Source organism: Biomphalaria glabrata, chromosome 12 (assembly GCF_947242115.1).
Source record: "Biomphalaria glabrata chromosome 12, xgBioGlab47.1, whole genome shotgun sequence".
Taxonomy (NCBI): Eukaryota; Metazoa; Mollusca; class Gastropoda; family Planorbidae; genus Biomphalaria; species Biomphalaria glabrata.
Genome location: NC_074722.1, coordinates 38,676,790 through 38,703,025, shown reverse-complemented (window position 1 = coordinate 38,703,025; position 26,236 = coordinate 38,676,790). Strand labels below are relative to the sequence as shown.

Below are 26,236 nucleotides of genomic sequence, written 5' to 3'. Positions count from 1 at the left end.
ATACAATAAGTAGTTTAATATAACACCACATAGTGAATACACCATACAATTCGACCCAGGAATGGTCAGTATTAATCCAACAGTAATATACGAATATCACAACTTAGTACTTATTCTATAACCAACTACTTTAAACATCTAACTCTACTGCTTATATCTTAAGTGACTCAATACAAGTGCTTGCTACAAGATCTCTATGTGGACTGACTTTCTTTTAACTCTCTGGTTCACCTAAGGTCAAAAGTGTTCACCTTAGTGCAACATGGGTTGTGAATAAGATTCACAATATGGAATTAACATACACAATACAGAATTAGGGTTTCTACTCTATGGCACCAACTTTGAGGTGGTGACACAGACAAATGAAGCAATGTGTGTGTTAAAATAAATAAAAGGATCTATACAAAGAAATAAACACTTACAAATGTATGAAAGAAGAGTAATAAGACACAGAAAAACTGACATAAAAAATTCATTAGTAAAAATCAATAAGATAATGTAATATACAATATTTAACTTTTTTTTTTTCAGGTTATGTAGTAATAAATGTTTCTATGACAAAAATTTTTTTTTCAGATTGAGAATAATTCAATTTAGAGATGATGACAATGAAAATTGATCTATTAAAAAAAACAAAACAAATTTAAGTCTCAACAAAAAAATTTTTTTTTTGTAGGACCAAAATGTATTTCTAATAACTAGAGGCCCCCCCCCCCCTGAAAAGAAAACTTAAATCTATTTTTTTTCTTTCTGTTCTATCAACATTTTAAAAAGCCTACAAGTTTGTTTTTTTGGCCTATGAAAAGTTGGACATGAAATAAAATCATGCATTGCTTAAGAAAGATGTGGACAAAACTCACAAGGAATGATTTAGATCAGCGCTGCCCAACCTTTTCCAGCCTGAAGGCTGAATTTCTAATACAGGTCATGGGCCACATTTAAAAACAAAATGAAATTTGCCTCTGCAGTTTAATTGATTATGCACTATGAGCAGAAGCTTCAAAAGCCAAACAGCACTGCACCATGGGCCAGATATGGCCTGCAGGCCCTATGCTGGGTATCACTATTTTGGATTTTGGATGCATACATGCTTTTAGGAATGCAAAAATAGACTTGAAAAAATGTGCATCTATTTTTATTCTTATCTCGGAATGACAATAGTGGTTACCATGTTATAAGATACATAAAAAAACAATTAAAAAAAAACGTGATATGTTAATTTTAAATTATTTTTGATATTTTAAAGATTTGATAAAATATTGTCATTAAATAAATAAACTTGAGCTAAACAAATAAATGTAACATTAGCAAAGATGAAAATGAGGAGAAAAGAAGCAAAGAAAACTGCCAATGAAATCATTGTTTGTAGTTATTTAGGAGGACTTTTCCCCTCTTGAAAACATGCACTGGCTGAAAATCCTTTTCATATTGGCTGTTAGCAATAGTCATCAATAAATACTATTTTCCTGTGCTTTAGCTTATTACCAATATGCAATAGTTCCTTGTACATTGGCTAAGCCAATATAGCTACACTAAGTGCAGCAATCGGCCACGCAAACCTTGAATGCAATTAGGTTTTGAAAATGAGTCATCTTAAAGTTCAAAGGAAATTTTTTTTTTTTAAAGAGACAAAAGTTCCTAGTGGCTGGCTTAATTAAACTGAGCTCCCAATAAGCAAACAACGCCCAAGTGGACTTATTAGATATTTGAAATACAAACTACTGCACCTGGTTAAAATTCATACTGATGAATTCACTCAGTTTAATTTTTATTGTGTGTTTTGAGATCAAACACACACACACATAAAAAGTTGACTATTTTCAATAAAAAGAAAACAACCATAAAAAAAACAAAACAAAAAAAAAAACAAAAAAAACCTAGCAGCTCTATAATCACAATTGAAACTTGTAACCAACTTTTGAAGAAGCCTATCACTAACTTCATCTTTTAATATACAGTATTTATGATTAACAGGTTATCTTTGTAAAGAGTTTGAGAAAGTAGGCCTCAATTTTGGTAGACATTTATGTTTTTCAAATACAATAATAACAAACTGTCTGTTTGTTATGTCATCATTGAAATAAAGGTTTGGCACCACTGAACTCTCTCAAGTCTAATCAATAAAGGTTAGGCTTCAGTGATACTTTGTTGACACTCTTTTAAGTCCAATGGCTACTAGACATCTGAAGGGACATAGCAGCTAGAAATCATTAGTGCTAAAGTTAGTTCACTTTAAAAATAAATTAAAATTTATAGCAAGGAAATGAGCATCATACACTTAGAAGCCTTTCTTCACAGGCCCACTTAGTTTTATTTCCAAATGTTCCCACAAACATCTGATGATTCTATCATTGGCTCTATCCCCATATGAAGTGCCACCATTCAAAATGATCATATCCCCACAGATGTAGTGGATCCAGTAGGCCTACTAATTATAAAACTGATCTACAATGATTTTGGTAACTCATTGAAGTTTAAATATTATTGACTCCCCTGATAAAACTAAAAAAAAGGGAGGGGGTTGAGAGGGGATTTTGGAAGGTAAATTTCATATGCACAAGATTCACATAGACTTATTCAAATTGATTATTTATACTAGAAACAGAAAAAAAAGATCTATGTCATCAGTGTACATTATCTAAGAAGCAAAAATCAGAGAAATGGGAAAATGTGTGAAAATCACTAATATTTGGAGCAGGAATTTAACTAAATACATTTCAAAATTAGAATCTAAAGGTACTAATGTCCTTTGATCAAATCTCATTTAGATCAAAACAATTAACAATGCAATTTTAAAAAAAAATCTATTAATCATTAAGCAGTTAGTTCAATTGAAACATCTGGTATTTTAGAAAGGATGAGTTCACAGAACTGTTAGAATGGACATACAACAACAAAAATTAAACAAATACTGCTCATCCTCCTCCACACAATGCATCAATGGCCCAGGGTTAGCTTTGAAAAGTTATTCTAGACTTGTATAAACCATTGACAAATCTGATATAAAATGACAATTTTTGATTCATTGATTTAGTGCATGCTTTTATTTAGTTTAGATGAAGTTTCTATTGGCAGAAAATGCACAAATTTGCCATCATTTTAATATGATTTTCCCTAATAGCAATGCATTTTACTTTTTCTATATGTGACAAGCATAATACAATCAGGATATGGTGAGGTGATGCTTACATAAACATTTAAAGTTTTACTATTAGTATAAGATAATTAGAATCATGCCACAAAAAAAAAAATTTACATATTCGCATCAATGCAAAGAAGATGAGCATAAGTAGGGAAAATCAAAACTCTTTAGTCTTGATGTATCAGTGGCAATGACAGACAGTTTGTGTATGGTAGCCAAACTAACTAAATAGCTTATTCTAAGTGTAAAAATATACAATTAAAGTTTATTCTAAGTGGGAAGCGTGGTCCAGAGGCTAAGTACGCTTGAACTTGGCTTGGCTACCTATGAAGGGGGCTCGAGGTTCGACACTTGACTCAGGCATAGTTGTGTTTACTGAGCGCCTAAAGGCAGCACGGAAAACCTTCTCACAGATACCCCCTCACTGGTCCATGAATGAGATTGGACCATAGCATTATAAGCATGCTATAGGCATGAAAGTAGCACTATATTAAAGCAATAATTTATTTATTTATTTAAGTGTAAAGATATAAAATTAAGACATTTTCACAGAAATTCTGTTTCTCCTGACTTGCTGTAGTGGCGACATGTCAATTGTTGAGTTTTTTTTTAATTGAGATTGTTACATGACTTCAATTCAGATTTAAACTGAATGCATTCCATGAAGGTCCTCATTTCTAAAGATGGTGCACAATGATAAATGAATCCGTTTATGTGCAATTGATGGTGGTCTCAGACCAAGAGCAGTGAAAACATTGGTTTGATGCACTGTTACATCCTCCAAGTAATGCAATTCAAAGATGCTGTCTTTGTGTTTTAAGATGTTTTTGTTATAGTGAAATTTTGAATCCATGACGTCACAGGACTAGTTTACTGCTTGATTTAAACAAATGGCAAAACAGCGTAAATGGTAGTCTATCCAACTTGATGGATGTCCAAACAAAACATTGTAAATGGTTGTCTAACCATTTGTATCGATGTCCGAATGATGTTTATCTAGCACAGTTCACCGAACACACTAATTGTAAGTGATAGAACTGATGACTTCTGTCTGGAGGAAATAGAACTAAGAGAAAAACTACTACCAGTGTGTACTAGTTTCTAGAGATCTGGTTTTGTGTATAGTTGATGAGACAGTCATGTCAGAGCATTCATCAGAACTTGAACTAGTTTCTGTATCACATTTCTAAAATGAAATAAAAATATAGTTAGTAAGTGAAGCAGAATTAGAGTTACTTAGAGCTAATAGTGAATAATAAAAAATATTTGAAACTATTCATACTTTTTATACACAGCTATTTGACTGCAGAATTACTTACATTTTTCCAAGTTTACAGAGACAGCAGCTCATACATTATAGACCTCCCCCACCCCGCAGCTGATGGGGCAGATAATGAAAAAAAAAAACTACACTTGAATTGACTGGCAGAAGAGACAGATGTGATTAAATATCCACTGTTGAATCTGCATAACATGTAGTTCGCAATCTCAGAGTTTTCTTGAATCAACTGTATCTTTTGACCCACACATAATTCAGTTCTGTAAGCATCTCTGTCTGCAGCTGCACATATTGGGCAAGATTCTACCATATTTGACAAGTGTGTCAACAAAAAAGCTTGCTTAGGCATTCATACTTTTCTGGCTTAACTAATAAAATGCAATGCAAGCATGTAAAACTGATAAGCCGCAGTGAATTCAGAAACAAAACAACATGAGATTCTGTACACTCTAGCATACACTTGATTGGCTTTCTGTGAGTACAAGATCTACTACAGGGTGGCCATACTTTGTCATATTTGCATTTAGAACAAAGATATGCTCTTGTACCTTAGTGAACTGATCACTCCCTGTGACCCTCTAAGAGCCTTGCTTTGGGCTAAACACTTCTAGTTTTGCCAAGTTTCTTCCTCAAAAGTTGAGTTGTTTTTTTTCCAGTGCATGCAAGCATTGACCTTAGACAAGCAACATGCTTCATTACACTCAAAAAGAAAATTTTGACTTGTCTGCTCAAACCTTTTAAAAAAATTGTTTGTCATTTTAACTTTTTTCTTTAAGCCATGTTATCACAACACCTTGAGCCTACATTATGTGTGTTAACAGCGCTATAGAAATTGAAGATTTTTTTTTTCAAATGATTTTGTTCTACTAGATGCGCGTCTTTCATGCAATAGATAAACCTTGGAGGTGTGAGGCCCCTAAAACCACAAGGCCCTTGGCAGTCACCCACACTTTGAACCATGCTGGGGCAGATGATATAAAGGTCGCCTTGTTTCTATGACAGATGGTTAACAAGTGTGTTAAGTGGCCAGCACAATGACCAACTGCCTTCTGTTTAGAAGCCAAACACTCACTCTGCCACCATGCCCCCCAACCTATACTTTAGCCCTCTTAATTTTCTTTTCTATAACCTGAGGCAGTGTTTGCTTTTAAACTCTCTAATTAGCTGCATGAATGTTTTCCTTCTTTTCCCCCACAATTCTTCTATTTTCTTTTGAGCAGTACGCTACAACAGACATAGCTGTACATCTCTTTAAGGAAAGTTTTCATGAAAGAGAAGTAGAGATGGCACAAGTTAGTATACCCCAACCTTTCACATTTTAACATGTGCTTTTACTTGAGGAAAAATATGCAGTATATGTTCCAGGCCATTTCAGTGTAGCCTCTTGATGTTCAGAGATAATGCCTCTTTCTATTTTATTTAGTTTTTCAAATTTATTTATCGACAACTAGTTGGAATGGAAAGCAGGGCTGCCTAGTCATGTGGTATGCGCCCTGGACTGTTATTCCAATAATCCCTGGTTCAAACTTTGCCCGGTGCCATACCCTATCATCCTGCAGGAGGTTTGGAAAATAATCTTCAAATTTGAAAGTACATCCAAAACAAACAAGACTAATAGTTCCTACTTACTTCAAATATTCTGTCAGGGGAGTTGACTTTATTCTTCATCTTCCTGACAGTCTTCTCCCTATGACAACCCATCAGGTATATTTGTAAACTTTGTCAACTCTGCTTGTAAATTTTCTGCACTACCCGTAGACAACAAGCCATTATCGCCACTGCCATCTTGATGACCAGAGCGATTGCTAGTCATGTCCTCCTCAGACAACACACCTTCAGAACTGAGAGTTGAGAGAGATTGGCAACAGGGAGGGTGGCTACTTGATTCATCATCCTCACTAACGTCTCCTACTTCTTCTGAGCATGAATCTTCAGAGTGCTGTGGGGACAGTTCAAAATGGTGTGATTAAAACATACAGTTGTCATTTAGTTTGAAGTTATAATTACTGTGGATGAACTTATTTTTTTAACATTTGTCTTTAAACCTAATCTAAATTTTTCTTTAAACCTAATCTAAATTTGTGTTTAAACATAAAATCTCATCAGTTTTCTTCACAGATTTTATCTAAAGAGAAGAACTGACTCTCGTGTGGAGATTTTGATCTCCCATCGAGCGCCTCCCCAGGTGGCGGATAGGGGAATGCCCTCCAGATATGGTGGGTACCGGGGAAATAAAATACCCGGGGTGGACCAAAATCAAACCTGCTGCCTTGCAGGAAGTGGAGGGATCCATAAAAGCTAGGGTACCTTACCCGAAAATAAAGGCAGCTATCCAGAGAGCTGAAAGGGGCAGCCCCCCAGATGGTTATGCACAGGGCTAACAACTCTGTCATATAAAAAATACTGTTACGAAAGCTAATACACACAAGAAAACCTGGACAGATCTCAACGGAAAACGACCTAGGCCTGGAAAAGGACATGATTTTTGTTTTGCGACATGGAACGTGCTTAGCCTTTATAGAGCAGGTGCGCTAGCCCAACTTACTGAAGTGTTAAAGAAATATAGGATACCCCTTGTAGCCCTACAGGAAATCAGGTGGAAAGACTCGGACATTCTCAGAACCAAGGAGTATACTATATTTTATAGTGGTGGAAGCACTAACAACTTAGGTACAGGTTTTGCTGTTAAAAAGGAAATGGTAGGTAATGTCATTGGATTTAAACCTGTAAGTGATAGACTCTGCTCACTACGTTTGAAAGGAAAATTCTTCAACATATCATTTATCAATGTTCATGCCCCTACTGAAGATGCAGATGATAACACAAAAGAAGCCTTCTATGATGGACTGGAAAGAATTTATGATGAAGCACCAAAGCATGACATCAAAATAGTCCTAGGAGATTTCAATGCAAAAATTGGAAAGGAACCAGCATTCAGACCAATAATTGGCAAAGAAAGCTTACATGAAGAGACCAACAATAATGGCATAAGATTAGTGAATTTTGCATCAGGAAAAGGAATGTCTATCAGCAGCACAAAATTCCAACATAAGAATATTCACAAGGTAATCTGGATCTCACCTGATGGCAACACCCAGAATCAAATAGATCATATACTCATAGATAAGAGACATGGATCAGACATACTAGATGTAAGAAGTTTCAGAGGAGCTAATGCTGACTCAGACCACCTACTAGTAAAAGCTAAACTTAGACAAAGAATAAGTACCATACACAATTACCAAAGAAAGAGAGCACAGCAATATGATAGTCAAAACCTCATAAAGGATCCACTTGTTGCAGATACTTATAGAATGGCACTCCAAATGCAACTGACAACATTAGAAAAGGACAGCAAAAATAACATAAATGAGCATTGGGAAATAATAAAGCATGCTATCAAAAGAACAGCAGAAGAGGTAGTTGGATTTAAAGAAAAGAACAAGAGAATGGGGTGGTATGATGATGAATGCAGACAAACTATAGAAGAGAAGAACAATGCCCGAATGATAATGCTACAGAGAGAAACCAGGAACACTAGACAGCAATACAATGAAGCAAGAAGAAGGGCCACAAAAGTTGTAAGAAAGAAAAAACGGGAATGGGAAAAGTCCAAGATTACTCAAATAGAGGAACTAGCAAAGGAGGGAGACATGAGAGGAATGTATATGAAAATTAAAGATGAAAAGAACGGATTTCAAGCTAGATCACACATGTGTGAGAACAAAGATGGTCAGCTTATTACAGAAAACAGCAGGGTCATTGAGAGATGGGCTGAATACTTTGAGGAGATCCTAAATACCACTGAAGATGGAGACAATGGAGAATATGAACTGCCACATGGGGGACCAGATCCCTTAGTGAACCCTCCAACACTCATTGAAACATCAGAAATAATTAGGACCATGAAGAATCACAAAGCACCAGGAGAGGACCAAATCGCAGCAGAACTAATTAAATATGGAGGGAAAGACTTACATTCCCAAATACACAGATTAATATCAAGTATTTGGGAAGAAGAAGTAATACCAACAGAATGGGAAATGGCTCGTATAACCCAAATACACAAAAAAGGATCCAAGTTGAAAGTGCTGTAATTACAGAGAAATCTCTCTACTAAATGTGACTTATAAGATACTGTCTAGGCTTATAACTAAGAGACTTGGAAAATATTCAGAAGAAATCTTAGGTGACTACCAATGTGGTTTCAGACCCAACAAATTCACAACAGACCACATCTTCACACTAAGATGTATACTAGAAAAATGCCATGAATACAACATACCAATCCACCAACTCTTTATAGACTATAAAATGGCTTATGACAGTATCAGAAGGAAATACCTATATGACACTCTACAGGATTTTGGAATACCCAACAAGCTGACAAGACTTATACATATGACATGAAACAACTCAAAAAGCAAAGTCATAATACAAGGAGAAGACTCACAGGAATTTAGGATTAAACGAGGATTAAGACAAGGAGACGCACTTTCCTGCATGCTTTTCAATTTAACACTGGAGAGAGTTATAAGAAATATACACATAAACACAAGGGGAACTATTACTAACTACTTCAGGAGAGAAAACATGGGTCCACAACCAACAGAGATGATATACAGCCAACCTCTACAATACCTTGCTTATGCCAATGACATTGCCTTATTGGGTAAAGAAACCTCTGACATCGCTAGAGCCTTCACACAACTAGAAGAAGCATCTCGACCAGCAGGACTTGAGGTCAATGACAGTAAAACCAAGTACATCACAATGACAAGAGACAATCAAACAGAGGGACAAAATATCAAAATCAAAGACCACGAATTTGAAAACGTCCAAACTTTCAAATATCTAGGAAGTACTATTAATTTCAAAAATGACCTACTAACAGAAATAAGGGAAAGAATAGCAGCAGGCAACAGGGCATTTTATAGCACCCACCATTTACTTAAGAGCAAAACGATTTCAAGGAAAACCAAGAAAATAATATACAAAACCATAATAAGACCAGCAGCAATGTATGGAAGTGAGACCTGGACACTGACAAAGACATCTGAAAATTTACTTAACACTTGGGAAAGAAAAATTCTTAGGAAAATCTATGGTGCCATACAGGATGAAACAGGGTGGAGGACAGCACTAACCATGAGTTATATCAATTATATGAAGACCCACCAATAGTGAACGAAATAAAAAAGAACAGACTACGTTGGGCAGGTCACCTTGAAAGAATGTCAGATAACAGAGGGGCGAAAATCGTATACAGGCAGAAACCAAAAGGCAGGCGACCCAAAGGCAGACCCTGAATGCGATGGATAGATGACGTGGAAGCAGATCTGAAGCAGCTTGGGGTTAGGGCGTGGAGACGAAAGGCCCAGGAGAGATCTGAATGGAAGGATGTGTTAAAGCAGGCCAGAGCCCTCCATGGGCTGTAGCGCCACTGGGATGGATGGATGGAAGAACTGACTACTAAGTAAGTATGGCTTCTTAGCAGTGTGGTCTGTGCTTTGGTTGTCATTACAATGGCCCTGGGTTCAAACCTGTCATCCTGCAGGATGTTTGAACTAGGAGGTAATATGCTAAATTTCTGAAGAAAATATATATAAAACAAAACTAACCCAAGACTTATAATTTATCTAAATTATGTTAAAGATTTTAAAAATATTTCATCAAATCATTTCCTGGCTCAGAAAGTGGTCAAAATATTTTCTAAGTTGGCCCAGATTGTTAACAATTTGTCTAGTGCAATCCCAAGCTAGAGCTTATAAAAATAATGAATGATGATAACTAAAACAAAGTATTATGTGAATGAAATCTTACTTCACAGAAACTATCTGATATAAATTTTTCACAGGTAAATTATGAGTGAGTCTGTGTGAATGTACATTTTGGTTTTCTATAGTTATAATGTTTTGTTTGAAGTAATGCACCAATTGTAAGACAAGTGTCTTTACAGATAACAAAGATTATTATTATTATTTCATATCCACTGTACATTGAACACTAAAACATTTGGCAAGAAAATATAGAATGTTTCATTTCTGACAATTTTTCTCACATAGTCAAATAATTGTGAGGTGGAAGGAAGCATCATACTTAGGGTTTAATCCACAAAAGTGAAGGGGGGCAAGAGATCCTTTTTGATACCACCAGTTTGGAGCCTGTACATATGAGAAAGGCTTTACCCTTCAAAAGTCTTCAGAACAGGCAGCAGATCAACTCCAGCAGTAGCTCTAAATTCTGACAATCACAGCCCTTAAACCAGACAAGCATGCAAGAACCATGTAAGCCACAGCTCATTGCTATCCCCAAACAACCACTAGCATATCACCAGTTAGCCTGCACTAGCATATCACCAGTTAGCCTGCACTAGCATATCACCAGTTAGCCTGCACTAGCATATCACCAGTTAGCCTGCAGAGGCCAGCGACTGTCAGATGTTTCACAATGTTAGCTCTTTTCAAAACATTCAAGAGGGTAAACTCCCTCAAGTTACCAGAAGGTACCAACTGGAGTTTGGCAGGCAATGTCCCCCATAGAGGAAGAAAGTAAATTTGCATACATTGCAAATACAATAATTATTCAAAGGAAGTATGTAATCATTTAGATTTGTCATGTTCAAATGAAAGTTTCTAGATACATGTCTTATAAAGACTGCTTCTCCTCTTGTTTTTTGGGTGGCGGGGGGTGGGTAGGAGGAGCAAAGCCTACATACATTTGCAATAATTTGCCTTGATATCCCTGCTACAATTGAAAAGACATGGCAATGGATTTAATATTTAACAAATTAATCTTGATTTCATATTTTCATAACTCATGAGGAGCATTTTCACCTTCAGTTTTTTTTTATTTCAAGTGTTGTTGTTTTTTACAAACCAGATGAAATAAGAAAAATGATACAAACATAAAAATCTATCATCTGTGATTTTATAAGTATCCCACTAATAAACCATATAGGCTGAAGATAAAAATTCATATGAGGCTGTATAACCTTACAGACTTGTGTTTAATCTGACCGCACCAGGAAATGATCATTTTGGTGCTAATAACTGGCTGGTCCAATTACACTGTGACTGGTTATTTCATCCCTCTTACTTTTGGTCAGAACATTCCCAATTAAAAATGTTTTTAGTCATTGTATAATTGTTTTGTTAAGGGTTTGCCTTTAAGCACTCATTGCATATAATATATAAATATTCTTATTTAGAATATTTTTTTTTTATGTTTTGAACATGTTATTATAGTGTTTATAGTGTTCCCCCAATATATTGTAATGCAGGGTTTGTATTTAGTTATATAGTTTCTGTTTGTTGTAGGGATGTCAATATTATCCTGTGCATATTGCGTGATGTAATGACAAAAGGCCAAGGCGTGGTGGAAGTGGGGAAAATCTTTTTAGAAATAGAAGTACAATTTGAATAATTATGATCAAGCCACTCTGCTCTCATAAATTATCATCAAAGGCCAAGGTGTGGTGGAAGTAGTGTAAATCAAAAATGAGAATAGTAAGAATACTTATGACCATATCGCAGATAAATTATCACCTGACTGCCATCTTTCACTTTATCTTTCTTTGTCAAACTTTTTTTCTTAAATATGTGCGTGTCATTTCAAACCCTAATATATAACATTTTATTTATTCTAATAAACGCTGACTTCAAGACATATGCCACACTGGCCAAGAAATTAGGAACAATGTACAGCAATAGAAATCAAAAGATCTTCTTCTGTACCTACTATCAATAGACTATCTTATTGATTTCAATTAACAAGCAAAAACAATTTTTATATTGACATTATACTTTATTCTTATTTATTAATGTGTAATTATTATATTTATTATTATTATACTTATTATAATTATTATATTATAATGTGTAATAATAAAAATAAATATATGAAATATTGTTAATTTCATACTTTTTACAATTATAATTTGATGGATTAGAGAATGAAATGACTAGCGGATGAAATGACCATGGGATGAAGTGACCATTGGATGAAGTGACCTGGAACCAATTAAATGATTATTCTATGTGATACAAGAACACTTTGGCACTTCAGTCCTGATTAGTGGACTGGTGTTTAACCTTCGGTTCAATGAAATTTATATGGTTATGTCTTTTATTATCAAGATGGGGATTATCACCGCTGACACTGTGTGGAATAAATAATTGAGTCATGATCAAACTACAACTTTGGAAGACTCCCACTGACACAGTGTGGATCAAAGTAACAGGGAAGTCAGGATTTTACTAAGATCAGTGAAGATAAGACCTACATAACTACACAACAAAAATGGTCATTTAACATTGATACAATATTTTACTATACTAACCTTTGTATTTCTAAACTTCTTCGGAGCATTGGTCTTCTCTGGTGACTCATTTCTTTTTTCTATTCCACTTTGGAAACAGTTGGACTCTAAATTTCCTAGTGTATTGTATCCTCTAATGTTTTCATAACTCCTTTCTTTATCAAATCAGATTCAAGAATCCTTCTGGAGGGGCTTCTATTCTTCAGGTCAGGATGAGAGGTCAATATCCGGAGAGGATTTTTCACTCATAGTTTCAAAGTTCTGTTTTGGGCTGGACAGAGGGGATAGGTCACATGTGCACTCCACATCTGCACTGACCTGGGATGAGCATTTCTGCTACAAGTAGCATCACCGCAGCCACCATCACAGCCAAAGCAGACATCATTAATGTTATTGTCTTGATAGGATGAAGAGTTCTGTTTTGATGCTGGTAAGTGTTTACTTACAGGTGAGTGTTTTGAGATTGGCAAGTGCCTGGTGGCAGAAGTGGATGAGTTTCTGCTACAACACTCCTGACGTTTCTTCATGTTGTTTTCCATATGAGTTAACCTTGTCTCTTGGCCATCAGCTTCATCTTCACTTCGATACTCCCCGATTGCAGTGGCAGGTCCCAAAAATTTAAATGTCCCAGAATAGGGTGCATGGTCAGTAGGATGAAGCCCTGCAGGGTTAAGTTTGTCTGATGTTTGGGTGTCCAGTGATGCTTCATATGTAGATTGAGATTTGAGCAGAGGTAATGTCTTTCATAGACCCTCTGCTGTTATTCTGACGATGACGAGACTTTCTGGTACCCAATTTCATAGGAGACGGTGGTACCAGCTCAGAGCTAGTTGTCATGCTCCCTTCTGTGTTTTTCATAGAGTCTGGCCTAAAGTCAGAAGAGAAATAAAAAGTCTTTATTTTTATTATCTCATCTCCATCTCTTGTTATTCATCTTTTAAAAACCACATATATATTCTAAAATTAATTTCTTTTTTTCTTTTTCTAAATACCATTTTCATATTGTGACATATACATATTTGATATGTCAAACATTTATAGGTCTATGGCAGGTCATTTATCTATACAAAACTCAGCCTGTGCATCTTAATACCATTTGGTGAAGATATTCTTTATGATTGCTAGTTAATATTTACTTAACAGTGTTATAGATTACAAGTCTTTCCAGTTCCTCAATTAATGACCCTTACTTTGACATTATGTCTACCTTGTCATTTCCCTCTGTAAGACTGTGCCTTGTCATTTCCCTTTTTGTCCATAAATCTGTCTCTTTATTTCATTCTATACCTAAATTCTATCTTTTCATTTCTCTTTATGCTTTATATCTACATGGCCAAGGATCCCTTGCAGTATGATAGTGGAGTGTGAGCTATAGATTGTGGATATAAAGATACACTCACACAACAAGAAAATTTACTTACGTCGTGACTTCAGACCCTGACCTATGTGTACATTTTTTACCAAGTCGATCTAACTTTTCTTGAGCTTTTATGATTGGTCGAACAATACTCTTTCTATGTTTATTGTACAAAGTCAGTTGTTGTTCTCGTCTGATAAAAAAAATATTTCATGATTAAAATTCAATGTTCGCCATGATACAAAATAATCATACAGAAAATATCAACATCATGCATAAGTAACAAGAGATAGTCTCAAAAAAAAAAAAAAATGAATGAAGAGCTGAAAATGATCCAAAATTATTTTATATAACTTGAAATCAATCTTGGGTTCAAAATTCATTTTTAGCATTGAACTTACCAATACTGGGCCTGATTTAAATAAGATATGCACTTCAAGGACCCAAAATCATGTAGTCATTTTTTTTTTTTTTTTCACATTTTAACCCAATAGCTTCTATTTCCAGTTAGAAAAAAAAAACTTTCAAGGCCCTAATCAAAGAGGGATAACCCTGAATCCTAAAAAATAAATATTTTGAAAAAGTAATCAAACTTAAGATCTAATACTAAATAAACAAACAACTTTAAAAAATAGAACAATATGTCTAGTTTAAAAAAATATATACTTTTAATACCTTTAGAATATAAAAAAAGCTTAAAAAATACTAATTTTCTCTTGGGGGAGCTACCACCTTCTACCAAGCGCGTCCCCAGGTGGCGGATAGGGGAAAGACCCTTAGATATAAGGGTTAGCTGTGAATAGCAAATAAACAGCTGAGGACCAACTGGTTTGCAGTCATGGAGGATGAGGTGAAGTATTCCAGTGGTTAGAATATTTACTAAAAACATCTGAGAAATCCAGGGAAATTATTGCAAAAAGCAAGCATAGGGCGCTCTAACTCTAAACCCGGGTAGATGAAACCCGTTAGCTAGGGATAGCAGTTCATTTAGGAGAGAAAACTCAGAAAATAAACACCTGCTACCTTGCAGATGATCTTGGATGATCAAAGGCTATGGGAGCACACCCAGAAAGAAAAGCAGGCTGAAGTCGGAGTCAATGGGCCTCCTGGCACATAACACATTGACAAGCAACTTCATCTATGTTGGAGTTCAGTAACGATTCTAATAGATGTGGCGTCCTGCCGCGCAGGTAGGGGGCCGGGCTCTCCCCCTCGAAGGAGCCCACACAAGCGAGCTGGTGGTTCTTCTATCTCTGCCTGTGGAGCCAGGAGCAGGGACAAGAAAGTAAATACTACTGGCCAACACTCCAAGACCAAAAGTCTAAAAATCTTACAATGGAACGCAGAGGGCATCCAAAAGAAAAAACAAGCTCTAAAAATATTTCTGCATGAGAAAGAAATTGATGTAGCTTGCATCCAAGAAACTCATTTGAACAGTAATCTTCGTTTCTCCATTAGAGGCTACACCTGCATCAGACAAGATAGAGAAATCAGACCCAAAGGAGGAATCCCCACCCTCATTAAAAATGATATTCCTACCACAGACATAACTATGCCCAACTCCTCAGAATCAGAAATAATGGGAACTAAGCTAATTCTCCCAGATGGAAATCTTTATCTATTTAACTGCTACTTCCCACCAGACAAGGAAATCGAGATTGACCACATACAAATACCTGACCAAGAAGACTGTCTAATCTTAGGAGATATGAATAGTCACTCTCAGAGCTTGGGATAGCCAGACCTAAATGCCAGGGGAGAAGAAATTGAAGAATGGCAAGCAGAGAACAGACTTATCTTGCTTAATAAACCTGAGGATAAACCAACCTTTTTCTCAAGAGCTTGGCTAACATCAACCACTCCAGATCTAGCCTTTGCTACTGACAACTTATTCAAAAAGTGCACCAGAGAAGTTGCAGACCAGCTAGCCACCAGTGACCACAGACCCATATTGATCAGTATCGATACCTCCTTCAAAATATCAGAAAACTCCACCATCCCCAGATGCAACTACAAAAAAAAGCCAACTGGCACCTATTCTCAAAGCTCACAGACCTATACACAACTTCAATAAACTGCAAATCAAATCAGGTTAATAAGTCATTCTCAGCTTTCTCCAAAGCAATCCTCCTAGCAGCTAAGGAATCAATTCCTAGAGGAGCAAGAAAAGATTATATCCCCAACTGGTCTGATCACCTTCAACAACTCCTCAATGACACTATTGAAGCCAGAAAAAGTAGAAAATAACCCTTGTATAGAAAATAATATAAATCTAAAAGCATCTAACGCAGTTTTCAGGAAAAATTACCTTTCTGCCTTGAGGAAAAGTTGGCATGAAAAAAGAGAACAACTAAACGTATATAGAGATGGTCACAAACTCTGGCGTATAGCCAAATGTCTCAACCAGGAAGAAAGCAGAACAACTCCTATAGTAATAGAAAAGGACAACAAACCCCTGAAAGGCCAAGAAGCAGCAAATGAATTCATTAAGTTTTTCCAAAGCGTAGGACAAATACAAATTAATGAAAGTAGAAATAAAGATGTAAACTCAGAAATCCCAGATAAAATTAAAGAAAACAATCCAGCTTACTCCTTGGGAATGACCACTAATCTTAAAATGAAGGAACTAGATGAATCCCTAAAAGTCCTCAAACCAAAACAAGCCCCGGGCTCGGACAAAATATCAAATGACATGCTTCTTCACTTGGGTCCTCAAGCCAAAAGAAAACTGCTACAAATATTCAATGCTAGCTGGAAATCTGGCAGAATTCCAAACATCTGAAAAAAGCCATTATGATACCTATACTAAAGCAAAGCAAACCAAGAAATAAACTGGATAGCTACCATCCCATCAGCCTCACTAGCTGTACTTGCAAACTGATGGAAAGAGTGATAAATAGAAGGCTGACATGGATCCTTGAGTCAAATAACCTACTCACTGAAGCCCAGGCTGGCTTTAGAAAAGGCAGATCAACAGAAGATCAAATTGCCTTCATCACACAAGAAATAGAAGATGGCTTTCAAGAAAAGAAACCAACAACAATTTTGTGGGTTGACTTAGAAAAAGCATTTGACAAAGTCTGAGAACAAGGTCTCTTGCTCAAGCTAATCCAGCATCACATATCCCAAAGAATGTACAACTGGATAAAGGAATACCTAAATAATAGAAAAGCCTTAGTTTGCATGCAAGGACAAAGAAGCCACAAAGTGGGTATAAAAAATGGCGTCCCCCAAGGAGGAGTCCTATCCCCAACACTTTTCCTAGTATTCATAAACAATCTAAATCAAAACCTACCAAGAAAAGTTAAAAGCAGCATGTATGCAGAAGACCTTGCCATAATTAGCACAGAAGAATATGTAGGAACATCGAAATTTCGATTACAAGATGCTCTTGATAAACTCAATAATTGGTCCAAAGACTGGGGCATGTCCATCAACACAAAAAAGACCACATATACCATATTCTCACTGTCAACAAAACAATAAACAATAAAATTAACATTAGATAAGGAAGCTTTAGAAAAAAATGACAGCCCTACTTATCTTGGAGTCACCTATGACCCAAGACTAACCTAGAAAAACCAAATAGATAAAACACAGAGTAAAGGCATTCAGAGACTATCCCTCTTGAAAAAATTAGCTGGCACAGATTGGGGAGCTAATCACAACATCCTGAAAAAGACCTATACCAGTTATGTAAGACCTGTACTAGAATATGGTGCCACAGCATGGGGCTCAGCAGCCCAAACCAACCTAAGAAAAATAGACAAGGTTCAAAATATTGGTCAAAGGATAATGACAGGAGCAATCAAAACAACACCCATAAGAGCTATGGAGGAAACCGCTGCCCTGATCTCTCTAAATGAAAGAAGAGAAATAAAAATCCTTTCCCAATTCACTAAAGTTCCCCACCATAGTTTGCTTAAAAAATTAAAATATTTCAGCATTAATGGTCCACTGCATTAGTGGATTAAGGACTTTCTGATAGGGAGAGAACAAACTGTAATAATAAATGGCTCTAAATCAACACCGATAACAGTAAACTCAGGTGTACCTCAAGGAACAGTCTTGGGTCCACTACTATTTTTAATTTACATAAATGATTTACCAAATTGCATTACTTCAGGAACAAAAGTCAGATTATTTGCAGACAATTGCATAATATATAGAACAATAAAAACAACACAAGACACAGATATTTTACAAAGAGAATTAGATGAATTACAGAAATGGGAATCAAATTGGAGCATGTCTTTCCACCCAGAAAAATGTCAGTTGTTAAGAGTAACAAAAAAACTAAAACAAATTAATTCCACTTATCTTATTCATGGCAAACCAGTAACACAGACTAAAAACGCAAAATACCTAGGTGTTATAATAAATGAAAAACTGTCATGGAATCCACATATTGATGAAACTAAAAAAAAATCAAACAAAGCATTAGGATTTATTAAAAGAAATTTCTATAAATCAAATAAGAACATAAAACTAAAATGTTATTTAACCTTGGTTAGGCCAATAATAGAATATGCATCCTCCGTTTGGGACCCCTCAACTCAAGAAAACATTAAGAAACTAGAACAGACACAAAATAGAGCAGTGCGATTCATAACAAACGAATATTCACATTTGACTAGAGTAACACCTTTAGTAAAATCACTAAATTTAGAAAGCCTTCAGGACAGAAGGCTCAAAAGTAAAGTAGCAATCATACATAAAACACTGAACCATAATCTTCAAATACAAAAACAAAATTTAATAAAATACTCTGAAAGACACAAAGATAAAGGCACATTCCTCGTCCCATATGCTAGGACAAATTTGTACAAATACTCCTTCTTTCCTAGTGCTATTAGAGCATGGAATGGGTTGCCTGAGCTAGCCAGGAAAACCAGTGACTTGGCAGAATTTAAGTCATTGGTTAATATGCATGACTAAATGCATGACGCGTAGGACGTAATCATCTTCTTTTTTGAAGTAACGTCTGTATTATATAAGATAAGATAAGATAATTGGAAACCTTGAAGAAGCACCCACTCAGAACAAAAATCCACAAAACTGGCACAAAAAAATGTCTCAAAAGAACCAATTTCATACAGGAATCTCTAAGCCTAAAAAAGAAACACCAACTTGAAAAAATTACTCTGGAATCCTCGATACACTATAATGAATCTCCACCCTGGGACGAAGGCCCTCTTCCTACTATAAGGGACCATATTGAAAACATAAAAAGAAAATCTGATTACAGACCAACAGAGCTCAAGGAAATAGTGAACTGTTTTCTACATACCAATTACCCTAGCAATCAGTGGATCAGAATTTACACGGATGGCTCATCCCATAAAGCCACCACAAATGGAGGAGCTGGAATACTTATCGAATGGCCAGATGGAGGAAAACTAGAAAAATCCATTGCAACTGGAAAGCTCTCTGACAGTCACAGAGCAGAAAGGGAAGCACTAGCACTAGCTGCTACCATGCTAGCAAATCATCCAAGTTCTCCTCACAGTCAGATTGTCTTTCTAACAGACGCGAAAACAACCCTCCAAAGCTTACAAAACTCTGATTCCCCTTACATTAAAAACCTCAGAACAGCACTTACAAAGCTCAACAACAACAGCAAAAAAAAACTGTTATTCAATGGATACCAGCTCACATACAACTAGCAGGAAATGAGAAGGCTGACACACTCGCCAAGAGTGGGAGAACAAACTCACAAGTAAACTCTGCACTCTATCCAGAAGAAATGAAGAAATTAATTGTAGACAAAATAAATGAGAAATGGACGAGCTCCCATCCAAATCACAAGAAAGATGACGCTTACTATAAGCTATCCCGACAAGACCAATGTCTAATCTTTCGACTCAGGACCGGACACAACAGAATACAACAACAAATGTACCGGAAGCTCAAAATTGGAACCAGTGAAATCTGCCCATGTGGAGTATCACCAGAAAATTATTATTATAGCTTTTATACAGCGCTACTTTCATGCTTTTAGCATGCTCAGAGCGCTCTGGTCCAATCTCATTTGTGGACCGGTTGGGGGGGGGGGGGGGGGGGGAGGGGGGGGGGTATCTAGGAGTTGGTTTTCCGTGCTGCCTTTAGGCGCTCAGTAAACGCAACTCTGCCCGAGTCGGGTGTCGAACCTCGAGCCCCCTTCTAGGTAGCCGAGACAAGCCAAGTTCAAGCGCACTTAGCCCCTCGACCACGCTTCCCACAAAATGCCGACCATGTCTTCCAAAACTGCTCTCTCTACCAAGAGGCCAGTATAAGACATTGACCCCAAATCACCCCAATAGAAAGAAAATTATATGGAAACCACTGCGCAGTTCATCTCTAGTCATATGAACACTACAACATAACAATGAGAACGAAGAAGAAGAACTCATTTTCTCAGGTGGGGGCTTATACACTGGGGTTTATGGGCCATTTCATTTGAAAAATTATTTAAACAATAAAAATCTTCCAGATTTTACTAAAAATAGAATCGATAATCTTCACAATGATTTATAGTCATGCTTGCAACGAGACTAGGAGAAATCTTCTATTTAAAAAAGTTTATAGCAAGTAGGCCTATGAAAAGGGGATTTTAGAAACGTTCTACAACAGTTTACGACAACAATGACAGGAGAAAACGTTTTAGATTGCAGAAGGAGCTAATGGGTTAATTATAATATATATATATCTTAGCATAAATTCTAATACAAAACAGAAAGTGTTTTACAAATTATATATTTTACATGTAAGGAATATTCTACCTTAAAAATAAGATAAATATTCAGCTAATTTTTTTTTCCAATGTGCAATATTTATATTCCAATATTTGGGAAACACTTATTTAGATACATCTATAATAGAATATACTGTGCTTATGCTGTGGTTCATACAAAACATCTATATCAATAGTAAAATAGTAAGGCTTTCCAAAGTGGTAGTATACGCAACATTAAAGTTACTTTACTTGTATCTAAATGTGTATCCATTGAAAAAGAACATTAACAACAAAAATTAACATAAATATAATATAAATAAATATAACTGATATATAATTATTGTAAAATTTAATTGTACAATATAAAGTAATTTTATTAATACTGCCATAAGAACGTTTTTTTTAAAAAAAGGGACCAGATATGTGACTGCTCCTTGTCAGCAATTTGTGGGAGAGAATTAGACTAAAGCCCATAGCCCAAGACATCACAAAGCCAAAGTGGAGCTGGATAGGACACACCCTGCAAAAACCAGCTACCGATGTTGTAAGGTACGCACTTGATTGGAATCCGCAAGGAAAGAGGAAAGTGGGCAGACCCACGCAAACCTGGAAGAGGTCAGTCATCAGTGAAGCTGAGGGTACTTGAATGACAAGTGAAGAAAGCTGCTCAGAACCGAGTTTGGTGGAGAGGTGTGATTGTGGCCCTATGCTCCCCTGGGAATGCACAGGAATAAGTCAAGTCCTTGTCAGCGGGTCCTTTTGTGACATGGCCCACAGGTTGAGAAAAGCACCCCTAAAACATTGTAAAGCATGACTCACATTAACACCAAAGAACATGTCCTTACTTGATGAGCTCCCGTTCCCTCTTTTCCAGTTGCAGCATACAAGCCGTTAATTCTATATACAAATTGTTCAACTTGCTTTCATAATGCTCTCTGACATCCTGTGCATGTCTAAACAAAATAATTAACATATTGAAACATAACAGTTAACACTTCATAGCAACAAATAATGGAAATATCCAAATTTACTATATGTTTAGTCAAAGTCTATATAGATACAAGTCAGGACATGAGATAATTAAAAATATAATTGTCAAGTCTATTATGTCTTACTTAAAAATAAAACAAAGTACTTAAAAGTCAAATGAAAAAAAAAAAAATTCAGTCGCATAAATAAATGATCTTAATTTCATGAGAAAGAAAAAAAACCCAAATCTTCTCCATACAAAATACCTTAATTCTTCTTTTTATAAGCTCTTCTTCCAGCTGGAGTAAGTTGGAACCTTCAGCTTTCATTTTTTGGAAATTTTCACAAATCTCTTTCCTCCAAATTTCCTAAGCAAAAAAAGGTTTAAATATTTTCTTAACATTTTTTAATATATATAGTAGAAAAAAAAATGTATCATGAAAAAATATTTAGATAGGAATTGGTTCACTTTAAGAACTAATGACATTAGAAGATAAGCCAGAGCTGGAACAGAAAGGAGTTAAATTTGCTTTATTTCTGCATTAGGTCAAATTATTTCAACGTCATTCTTGGTCAGAATAAGAAGTTTGAATAGAGTCTGAAAGATGGTCACCATTACTACCATATAGCAGCAGGGATACTTGCAGTGTAAAAGCTTTTCTCTCTCAGAGTGTAAAAGAAGGCTAGAAAATAAGAGGCTGTCTCTTTTTTTTTGTATGAAGAAAGGTTAAGCTTAGAAGCTTTGCATTGGTTGAAAAAAGTTTTTTTTTAATCATTCAAAGTTCACTTCTGGCTCTAGCATTGCTATCACACAGCTACATTTAGTACAAAGCCAACTTCTGATGACAAACCAAGATGCTGATACTAGAGTAATATCAATTCTTTGTACCCACCTAGGAGAAGGAAACTTCTGAATTGAAACCTCTGCTGCCTTGCAGCTATACCCAATCATGGGAAAGGTTTTGAGAGTTGACCCTGAGAAAAAATCAGGAGACTGCAACCATTAGTCAGTTTGCAGAGACTGCATCACCACTGATACCAAACTGTATCAGCACTTGCCACTCCTTTGGATACATCAGCTGCATGGAGAAAGCAATATCATTCTGACCACAGCTGATGCCCAGGCATTCATCTTATTTCAATGAGATGATCCATAGTTGCTTTGTGACTGAAGGAGGCCATGATGTATTGTGTACTGTTAAACGTTAAATGCCATAAAAAGACAAATTTTCTAGCAGAATATGACAAGTCAGGAAGCCATCTGCTCTTTGCTCAAATAATAATGTATATATATCTATGCATAATGCACAAAGGAAGGTTTTTCATCTGTATATTTTAATTGGGAAAATGAGAACACCTCAGATAATTTCTTAAGAGTTTCTTGTTGATAATGACAGAACCCATAGTGTCAATCAGTAAAGGACTTACTTGAGATTCAGAAAAGTCCTCCCGACTGAATCGAAGTAATTCAGCAGAGGCAATCTCAAGGTGCATGAGAATTTGTCTAAATGATGGTCTATTTCTGGGCTTTGCACTCCTGAAAAAAGAAAAAGATATTTTCCATTAAAATAATTTTTTGGTGATATCTCTTTATTTTTTTAAAAGAGTAGGTTGATGATTTATTTTTTAAATTTCATGTATATAGAGAGTGTGGTAACCTATGCATACAAATTTTTGCCAGTAAATACAAAGAAAAACATTTGAACAGTTTACATTAAGATATAAAATGTTGATTAGATTAAAAACCTGAATAATAGTTATAAATTAATGTAAGCAATAAATTAATGTAAAATATACTACAACAATGCAATGAAGTTGATAACCAGTTCCCACTTCATAAACTTTCCTCAAGATCTTACTGTGTGTAATGTTATTCCTTGATTTATTGTTTGTTTGTTTTAAGTGGATCCTGTTAATTTTTTAACATAATTATACCATAAGAGATTATTAAAGTACCCAGAGTTCCAATCAACAGATCAACATAGCTTTATCTTTTTGGTATAAGGGGCAACTGCTATAGTCAAGGCTGTGAATTTTTTGCCTGATGTGTTTCAAATAATAAAGTCTGCTCTTGTGTAAATGTAAATCTTTTATAGTAACCTTTATTTCAATATATGTGGACTTAACTAAAACCTTTGACACTGTGAACAGAGAAAGTTTCTTGAAGATCATGTCGAATTATTATAAATGCACCAAAAAAACAACAACATTAAACTATGGTGATACTCTTTCGTTATAAATTTGTGTGGATTGTTCTTTCAGAATTGAAGATTACTACATCCTAGCCCAAATCTCCTGCAGGATAGTGGGGGATGGCAGCTGGCAGGGCTCAAACCTGGTCCATTGATATGACAGTTCAGAGCCCATGACCAAACAGTCCTCTCAATGGCACGAAAGCATGTGTTCAGGAGAGAAATTCATCAAATATTGATTTGCAAAACAGTATCCAATGGGTGCATATATACTTAAGGAAAGTAATGTATGGAATAAATATAAGATTTAAATCCTATGATGGTTGTTTCACAGACATCACAAAGTAGCTAATGATTGTTATGAAGGTTTAATTTACTCAAGATGAATTATCTAATAGAAGATTGTATTAATTTAAAGTCTCGTATTAGTATTATTACTCACAGCTTAAAAATAGAATAAAATCTGCTAAATTTTAGAAACAGTATAAAAAAATCCCAATCAATAAAGTAAAAAAAGTTTGTTGTACTCCTTTTCAGACCTTGTGATCTATAGAGCAGATGATGTAAGTATCATCTAATTCTATGGCCAACAGTTAACAAGGGTGTCAGGTGGCCAGCACAACAACCAACCAACCAAATTTACTTTCCCCAACTAATGTCAAGTAGGCCTACCCATATGATTATGGTTGGGTGGATTCAGAGGCGTCCTAAAAATCCAGTTCAGAAGTAAGTTCAAATTTCAGCCTTTACTGAGATTTGAACCCAAAACCTCTTGGTTCAGAAGCCAAGCACATTAAAACTCAGCTACCACACCGCTCAATTATAAAATGTCTAATAAATCTAATGAAAATTGCAATTTAAAAATTAATCTACTATCATATTATCTAGACCTAGATCTTGGAGTATCCTGTCTAGTCTCTACTCTAGATTTTTCTACTAGATCTAGAATCATTTAGATTACATTTCTACAACTAGACCAGACTTGAGACTAGTAATATTTAATATGATTATGAGGATAGTAGTAGTACTACTACTCACTCACAGTACTAGATCTAGTAAGTAGTACTACTTAGTTATTAGTAGTACTACTAGATCTACTTAGTATTTAGTTTATTTAGAGTAACTTACATCTATCGAACACCTTCGTTTTAAGGTACTTATCGAACACCCCATTGTATTTTTTAAAATTCTCCTTTATTTTGATGATTAGAAACTAGTCCATTCCTATTGTGCATCGTCCATTTCTTTATAGTTTAGTTATATTTAGTTTCATTTTCACCCGAGGATAATTTTTTTACTTATATTCAAAGTGCATTGGTAATATTGGTATAAAAATTTCACTTTTTTTGACCTCTTGGGAAGAGTGAAGTGAGTCTCGGGTTAAGGGTATTTTTTAATGCCAATGATGTTCAGCTCAACAAAACCTATATAATACGCTTCTAATTAGGCTGAGAAATATTTGCAACAATTTTCATTAAAGTGTCCTTTGCTACCTAAACATGAAAATTGAGGTTTAAAAAGGGGGTGTTCGATAATAGCAGTTTTTATATAAGCAATCTCAGCTTCGTAAGATATCGAACGCCATTTTAATGTTAAAAATAAACATCAAAGGGATATAACCCAAAGAACACAAAATATTTAAATTATATATTTTTTAATTGTTATTTTTAAAAATAATGTAATGCAAAGTACATATATAAATTAGCCATGTGTTACAATTTGTATCAGCTATTTGTGGTTTACCGTAAATGTGCTATATTTTTCTACGTAAATAGATTTACATCGATATGCACTAATTGTACCCATTTTAAAAGCTTGATTTTATGACACATATAGTTTGATGCTATTATCATCGTTGTGCTACCATAGGTGTAAGGAATATAGAATATATTATGAACAATGAATTTAGAATATATCCAGTTGTGTTTTTTTTTAGATGCCCCATTCTATTAACTTCTGAATTATGTTTTATAAACCAATACCTAGCGCATGTGCTTGATGTGAAGTTATATTAATAAATGAAAGGGCTCAGGGGGAGGTATAGAATGTAGTTATGGTATTTTGAAATAAAAATGTCTTTGGTAGGTACAAAAAAAAAAAAGGGGGGGGGGGGAGAGAAACAGTCCAGACACTGTATCAAGAGATCATCAATAATTGATCGACCATTAAAATGTGACGTCAGCCTCAAATACATAGTCAGTTGTGCTTCTCGATCTAGACGTGTGGCGCAGGGTCTAAAAAAATTATATATAAAGTACCATA

At 35.4% G+C, this 26,236-nt stretch overlaps 1 protein-coding gene across 1 annotated transcript; it reads right to left on the bottom strand.

Annotated features, from left to right (window-relative positions):
• Positions 1-6,108: 6,108 nt before the first annotated feature.
• LOC129921957 (mitogen-activated protein kinase kinase kinase 13-like) lies at positions 6,109-24,149 on the bottom strand. The gene is made up of 8 exons (XM_056005338.1): positions 24,118-24,149; positions 23,211-23,319; positions 22,049-22,150; positions 21,659-21,756; positions 13,533-13,609; positions 13,060-13,444; positions 12,763-12,874; positions 6,109-6,360 (listed from the first exon to the last, which is right to left on the bottom strand). Exons 1-8 carry the CDS (start codon positions 24,147-24,149, stop codon positions 6,109-6,111), a joined length of 1,167 nt encoding a protein of 388 aa, XP_055861313.1.
• Positions 24,150-26,236: the final 2,087 nt, after the last annotated feature.